The 8,301-nt window shown below is 33.0% G+C and overlaps 1 protein-coding gene across 2 annotated transcripts; it reads left to right on the forward strand.

The window, feature by feature from the left end:
• The first annotated feature begins 3,615 nt into the window (after positions 1-3,615).
• Positions 3,616-6,686, forward strand: LOC116003475. 2 transcript variants are annotated; one of them, XM_031243365.1, is made up of 4 exons: positions 3,616-3,759; positions 4,086-4,147; positions 5,379-6,034; positions 6,422-6,686. In XM_031243365.1, the coding sequence occupies exons 3-4, from the start codon at positions 5,443-5,445 to the stop codon at positions 6,544-6,546; spliced, it is 717 nt and encodes a 238-aa protein (XP_031099225.1). In that variant the 5' UTR covers positions 3,616-3,759; positions 4,086-4,147; positions 5,379-5,442; the 3' UTR covers positions 6,547-6,686. The 2 variants fall into 2 exon arrangements, with proteins under 2 accessions (XP_031099225.1, XP_031099224.1); XM_031243364.1 differs by lacking the exon at positions 4,086-4,147.
• Positions 6,687-8,301: the final 1,615 nt, after the last annotated feature.

An 8,301-nucleotide genomic window follows, 5' to 3' on the forward strand; every position in this document is an offset into this window, starting at 1 on the left:
GAGTGCCTACTCCATGACTCTCAGGTAATGTTTCCAAACAGCTTGATTTTATAATACCATTCCTACAAAAGAAAAATAGCATCGTATGATAACTATACTTATTAACAATTTTAGTATTAGGTATTACAAATAATATATAATTTACATAATAATTAAATATAGAGTTATATTATAAACTCAATAATTTTGTAAAAGAATGTAGTGTTATTACTTTATTTGATGGTATAGTTAGTGCAATGAAAAGGACATGTGATATACCAAACATATGTTGGTACGGGATCATTCGAAAACATCTATATTATATATAAAAGTAATATACTCCTATTTCATTTTTACTAATAGAAAATATAAAAAGATCCTAATAGAAAACTGATTTTTACTAATTAACTGAAAATTATTTAAAAACATTAAAAAAAATAATTACACTTTTCTTTTGAAAACTTTAAATTGTTTAAACTTTAAAAAAAAATTAACTAAAAATGGGTTGTTAGATTTTTTATAATAATTAAAATTAGTTCATTCGGATATGGAAGAAGAAAAAACTAAATGCGATATGGTAAAAATGAATATACTTAAGGTATAAAAGTATAATTACACATATATTAGTTTAATATTTGTTCATAATTACTTTCTCAACCTACTGAAGCACAAAAAGTCAACATTGCTTCCACTAAGACTCAAACTCATCCCCTTCCCTTTCCATATGGGAGTGCAACTGGGTGCCATTAGACCACAAGGTCTTGGCATTATGGTAATTAAGCTAAACATTGATCGTTGAATTTATTTTTATAATAAATATAATTAAATTATTTCTCATTTTTCCATATTTATTTCAGTAATAATATAATTACATAAGTCATATTACATATCGATCTTTTTAAGATAATTGTTGACAAACAAGTCATATATTATTCAATTAATTGAGTAATACTTTTGCACTAATCTTATAATCAAATAAATGTATACGTTCAATATTAGAATTATTTTATAATTTCATCTTTATTTTTATTATCTAAATATATAATAAAAAATTTATCCGTGCATCGCATTGGGTAATTGGACAATTATTTGCTCTAATTAAAGCAAGAAAAACATAATAATAATAAAAAAAAAATAATCGATCCAACCAATTTCATCAATTGCGCTATATAATATTCGATGTTATAATTTATATAATTGTATATCGATCCAAATATTCTTAAAATATTATAACAAATCCAATCCGTGCAACGCACGGGCGAAAATACTAGTATATATTAATACAAGTAACAATTAACAATATGTTAAACACTTAGGGTCCGTTTGGAAAGCAGGAAAATGATTTCTGAAAAATGTTTTATGGAAAATGAGTCATTTTTCGGAAAATATTTTCCTTTCCCGTGTTTGGTTGCGTTATGGAAAACTGTCTTGATGTATTTGGTTCATTTTCTGAAAAATGAGTAGAATTGTATAATTATATATTTTATTATTGTATTTAAAATATAAAATAATATAAAATAATAATATTTATTATAAAAGAAAAAGAAAAAAAAGGTCCGACTTTAGCTATTTCGACCGAGAACATGCAAAACGACCATTTTTTGTCATTCCGAAAAATGAAATGATTTTCCTTGGTCAACGGAAAACATTTTCCGTTGACCGCATTTTCTAGATATTGCCAAAACACTGAAAACTCGGAAGTCATTTTCCGGGTTACCAAACACACCCTTAAAAGTGTACTAGTAATGTTTTACTTCATTAATTAACATATATAATAACATTCACTATTTTTTATACTCACTCCGTTCCATTTTATGTGTCTGGTTCGATTAACGAGGCTTTACTGAAGTTTTTTAATTCAATTTTTCATAATATTAAATTTAGTATTAATATACAAAATTTATATATTTAGAAACTACATTAAAAGTACTATTAAATACAAAAAATTAAATTTAAAAATAAGTAAAAAATAATAAATAAATATTAAATTTAGTATTAATATACAAAATTTATATATTTAGAAACTACATTAAAAGTACTATTAAATACAAAAAATTAAATTTAAAAATAAGTAAATAATAATAAATAAATATTAAATTTAGTATTAATATACAAAATTTATATATTTAGAAACTACATTAAAAGTACTATTAAATACAAAAAATCAAATTTAAAAATAAGTAAAAAATAATAAAGAAAATAAACAAAAAAAGAAAGAGTTGTTTTGACCAATGAATAGTAGGAAGTAACAGATAGAGTATGTATGAGAAGCAGTTTGAGAAAAGTATGTATGCGCATAGAGTAAAAAATACAGCCTCCACTCAATAACATAATTTTTTTAAAAATACTGCCTCCACTCAATCTCATGACCTCCTATATGGGAGAACCACTACATGCCATCTGAACACAAGGTGATGAACTGATATATAATTTTTTTTTATTTTTATTTTATTTTTCGGACAATAGATCGGGTTGGACTTTAATTTTCATTTTGTGGACTGGGCCAAGCTAGGTCCAAAATATAATCAGAACGGCCTGACCCAGTAAAAAAAAAAGAAACGGGCCAATGACACCCATACAATTCAGGTTCAGGTTGCGATTTTATTTTTTAAAACTTGAACCAAAATATAGGGGTATGCAATTTACCGAAATTTCTCGGTTAACCGACCGAACCGAAAAATTCGGTTCAATTAATGGTTAAAGGAATCTTGAAACTTCGGTTAACGGTTAATTCTATTCGAAAGGTCGGTTAACCAAATTTATATATATATATATATATATATATATATATATATATATAGATAAATAATTAAATATAAATACTAAATACTAATTGGATTGAAGATTTGAAGTTATGGATGTTTGAATATTTGAAGTTATGGATAATTTGTATTTTATTTTAATTGGATTTATTATTTTAGGTGTTATTTTTAGAATTTTATATTTTAGGTTTAAAAAGTTCTGTTAATCGGTTAACCGAAAAAATTCGATTCAGTTAATTCGGTAACACAAACTTCGGTTCGATTAACGGTTAAAGGTTTTAAAATTTCGGTTAATTCGGTTCGGTTAACCGAATGCACACCCCTACCAAAAGATTCTTTCAAAAGCAAAAAAAAACTTGAACCAAAAGACAATTCGGGTTTGGTTTCCATTTACGAAGTATTTTTTAAGGCAAATTATTGTGTGGACGGTGGATCATAGTTGCGATTTTATTTTTTAAAACTTGAACCAAAAAACAATTCATGTTCGGGTTTCCATTTTATTTTTACGGAGTATTTTTTAAGGTAAATTATTGTGTAAACCATGATCCACATAGTTGTATGGACCATAAATGTAATATGCATTTTTAATATACTAAAAATATATTATTTGTGTATTGAATTTACATTATTTCATAATATATACAAAATTATATAATTTCAAATAATATATTTTTAATATATTAAAAATATACTTTTTATTTATGGTTGACATCTAAGTGAAATAATAAAACCTTGAACCAAAACCAGGTTCCACATCCACGACATGGGCCCACACAACGAATTGCTGACCACAAGAATAGGGAGAATTCACTCTGCAACCAATCAGCCGTATCCAATATTTTTTCCCAATCTCTCCCCCCGCTCCCCCCCACCCCCCCGGTCTCCCCCCTCTCTATCTAGAAGCGAGCCCAAAAGACAAAGATCATACTGGATTGAGGGAGGTTTCGAGTTCTGTTGCGCTCTCTCTTTCTCTCTCTCTCCCTCGTGAGAAGTTATCCATGAAGAAGACCATCTTTAGGTAACCTTTTAATACTGTATTAATTTTCAAGTTCAGTTCCAATTTTGAGCTATAATTTTCATCTTTAATGGCGATTTAATGTTTTTTCTTCAACTTCTAGCTATCGCATCACTGTTATATGTATACGGAAGTATAAACACAAATTTGTTTATGTAGTGTAATACCTCAAGTATTTTCAGTCTTTTAATGTTTTTTTTTTTTTTTTTTTATATATATTTTAAAATTATTGTTATGAATTTGCTAACCGTTGGGCTCCATCTCTTCGGATTACCAAGAGAAAATTCGATATATTTCTGTTAATCTGACCGGGGGGACTGTGCTTGTAGTTTTGGTAGGTGATGTTGATGGGAAATTTGAAGCAATTCGATTGATATTGTTTATGAAAGAGGTAGGCTAACTTGTTTTTTTGGAAATGTTAAAATATGAAAGTGTAAGCTGCAACCATGTGTGGTATGACATTGATCCTTGATGGTTCTTGAACCCACTCTATGCAGGGCGGGCTTTAATCTATTCGACTTGTTATGTTGTGCTAGACCTCTATATTACCATACATTGAGAAATGAATGATCTTTCTTTATTTTATTGAAAATTCACTTCACTGAACCAGGACAATTCATCTCCTGTTTGAACTGTATACTTTTTATATTCTGATATAGTTGTGCAGAAGGCATAAAATAATCTACCTTTTAATTTTCCTGAAAATTTACTTCACTGAACCCAAGAATAAATCTCCTGCTTGAGCTGTAATCTTTACTTATTGTGAAATAGTAGTGTGCAGAAGCTGTTGAATTGCATTTCAAGGATACTGCAAAGATATTTGTCAAGTTGTGTTTCATTTTAATGTCTGAACTCTATGTAGTACTGAAGGGACTGACAATGATTGAAAAGTTGTAGCTGCTGTGGTGCTCTGTTTGGTAATTGAATGAAATTGTGAGGGATCTTGTAGTAGAATAGTGTAGGGATTGCAAGAAAATGAAAAATGACACAAAGTGCAATTATGAAATTGTTCTAAAAAGCCCTATTGAATATAATAACAAAGTTTGGGTTTTGGAAAGTCATGGGTTGCCCTAACTGTCTTCACAGTTCTTCTATGTCAGTTATATATCTCAGTTTTATATATGCCCCCCCCCCCCTCCCCTCCCCTCTCCTGCAGAAAAAGGTTCCCATCATTCCTTAAATATATGGATCTCCACTCTCACCTTGCAGGTATTTTCATTCTAAATTAATATTAATTATTACTCATTAAAATTTCAACATTAAATATTTTAAAAAGGGTTAGTTGTAATTGAACAAAAAATGCAAATTTACTACATTTAGGATAAAAGTACAATATACTATCAATCAAGTGTGAACAGTGAATGCTATGGCTTTCATCGAGAGTTGATTATGGTTGGCACTATGGAGTTGAGTTAATGACAGCTTTGGCACTAGGATAAATTATCTTATTTTCTATTTGGTTATTAAAAAAATTAGCTCATTGGTTGAAAATTTGTAAAGATCATTGCTTTGCGCACTACTAAATGCATGGTATTGGGTCCATGACCAACTGGATTTATCTTGTGTTAATACTACATAATTAGAAGTTGCTTATTGAGGGTGTGTATTGTGATTTGTGACAGGTCCACTGCTCTTATAACTTCTGGTGGCTAAAGAGTGCTTCGAACATCATATATATATATAGCAATGACTTCTTGGTTTCTTGATAATCTCCCATGGTTCAGACCTCTCTCTAAACAGGATGTGGCATCTACCACTATTTCCACTACCATACTAATACAAACTCCTAAACAAAGGGCACATATTGATATCAAGTTTTGGCAATGGCCTATATTTTCAATTATTCCTTGGGTAATTGATGCAAGGAATAAATTTCAAATGCCAGCTACTGTCAACCGCAAGTTCAAAAGCAGCTCAAAGTTTCGTGACAGAACTGAACTTGTTGCTCATAACTCTATACGCTTCAGACCATATGTTTCAAAGGTTCCATGGCATACAGGTGCAAGAGGTCTTCTATCTCAGTTGTTTCCACGATATGGGCATTACTGTGGCCCCAATTGGTCAAGTGGAAAAGACAGTGGATCGCCAATTTGGGATAGAAGACCAATTGATTGGCTGGACTTCTGTTGCTATTGCCATGACATTGGTTACGATAGTCATGACCAGGCTGAGCTTCTTAAGGCAGACCTAGCTTTCCTTGAGTGCTTGGAGAAGCCTCATATGACTACCAAGGGGGATCCTCACATTGCTGCCCTCTACAAAACAATGTGTATATCTGGTAATAAATGAATGTTTTGCGATGCATATTAACACCCCCCCCTCCCCCCTCTCTCTCTCTCTCTATATATATATATATATATAGGGATGCGATCCCACGAGAACCTCCTCTCAATGAGTTCTTGAGAATCAATCTCTTCTATTTGAAAAATAAGTCTGTAGATGAGATTAATTGGGTGATTAAAAACGTGGGTGTGCATATTAAGCATGCCAGGTGTGCATATTACGCATGCTTTTGTGTTGCACACAACACATGCTTAATATGCCCTTGTGTTGTACATGTGTGTGTGTGTGTGTGTGTGTGTGTGTGTATAGATATATATGTATGTATGTATGTACATAGTGGTATTAAATTGTCTGTGTTGCTGGATCAATGTTTAAAATGCAGGTCTCAGGAATGTACTGATACCTTACAGGCAACAACTGTTGAAGTTACAGTCAGGGCAATTATCATATCAGTTTGGATGGTTAAGCGGTGTTAAATGGAAATGGCCGAAGCTTCAGAATACTTGAAAAGAAGAATAGAGATGTAGCTTGGATCCTATTATTATGAAATGATCTATGTAATGTCCTTGGAAACTGATGCTTCTGTATATACTCAAAAAAATTTAGTTCCATCAGGCTCTAATTTAATTTCACTGTTATTGTTTTAATGACTCCAATTTCATCTCTTCCTTTCAAAGGATGCCCAACTAATACTGCCCAAAATTGGTATAATGGATGAGAATTTTCACATAAAATATCTTCTAAAAGTAGGACTCCTTGTGCGTTGAAGTGTACATCTTGATGTTGAAACTTTCTTCATGAACTAGGGGAATTCAATTTAGGAAAGCCTAGGGTCGAACCCTACTTGGAACCTGGGGAATCATTGATGAATTTTGATCAATTAGTGGTGTTAGACTTTTTTGTGCACATAAATGTATAAATGGTGAGTGGATCTAAAATTACCGAAATCCTAAGCTATATATACTAAAATAAGGAAGTCCAAGATCACCCTAAGGTGGTCCACAATGTAGCAGAACAATTGAAGCATGGTATCCAAAGTACACATAAAATTTCAGCTCTTGGTGGCACCGAGGAATGTGAGCAACAATCTACAAAAGAACGTTACAAGACTAAAGTATCTGTTGGGTGCGGTACTAGCAGTTGGTCGGTCGGTCCGTGTTCTTGGAGACCTGCACGGGCTACTAGCCTTTACCCAAGAGGGTGTAAGGTAGGGAATCCTACTCGGCAAACTGAAGATTTCCTCTTGCAACCAGCCTCAATGACCCTTTTTTTCTCGGCCTCAGAGATGACAGTTGTTGACGAAATCCCAATGGTGACGCCCAATCCCCGGGCAGTTAGGTTAGCTGGAGGGTTCTCTGTCATTGGCTGCTTGCCTTTGTCCTTTGCTGAGGAGGTGGTCGACCCATGATAGGCAATAGAGGGCTTCTTGAACATGACACATAGGGCTTCTCGTCGGGTGGCCATCTCTTCTAGTGAGTTGGTGGATGAAACTATAGATGGGCAGTTGGTGGTGAAGTTGTGGACTATTGTGAGGTCATCGATAGGGGATGACTAGAGATTAGTTGGTCGAGCTTTTTCCTCCTCCTCGTCGAAATCCGACTCAGTGTCGTTGTTACCTACAAGAGGAAGAATAGATGTTAATGGTCAGGTTAAGAAGATGTCACAAAAGGAAAGGCATACAGGAAGAGAAGCAAATCGGTTTCGTGGTCCCCTTGGGTAATAAGCCGAATTTGCAATAGAAAGCTAGGAGAGTTCATTGCAAAGATCGAATAGTGAAAGGGCTTATGAAAAGTTGTGATTTAGCGGTGGATGGAAAGTAGGGTGGAGAATGAAGATTCTCCCAAATATCGTTCTCAAAGGATGACCACTTGGAATTGAATATCGTGTTGTCAAACACAAGCACACATTTGCAATAGAAAGCTAGGAGAGTTCATTGTTTCAAAGTGCAAGGAGTAAAGTTCGAGGCAATGTAAAGGCAAGCAAGTAAAAGAAAATAGCAATGGAGTGCGAGGTGAATTGGATTGTCATTCCCTTGCTTATGTGCAATGGAGAGACTTTGGTGAGAATTAAAGCTACGTGATGATTGTGAACTTTGGAAGACACTTCTACAATTGCTAAGCCGATCCGGTCTTAGCCTCTTAGACAATTCTTGTCTAAGGCCTTTCATCAAACACCTTGTCTACATGCATTCTTCCGGACTTGGCCCTCTCGGATCGCAAGGCGGGAAGTGCAAATGGAAATGATTGAATGTACCTCAATCTC

This window comes from Ipomoea triloba, chromosome 14 (genome assembly GCF_003576645.1).
Source record: "Ipomoea triloba cultivar NCNSP0323 chromosome 14, ASM357664v1".
Classification (NCBI taxonomy): Eukaryota; Viridiplantae; Streptophyta; class Magnoliopsida; order Solanales; family Convolvulaceae; genus Ipomoea; species Ipomoea triloba.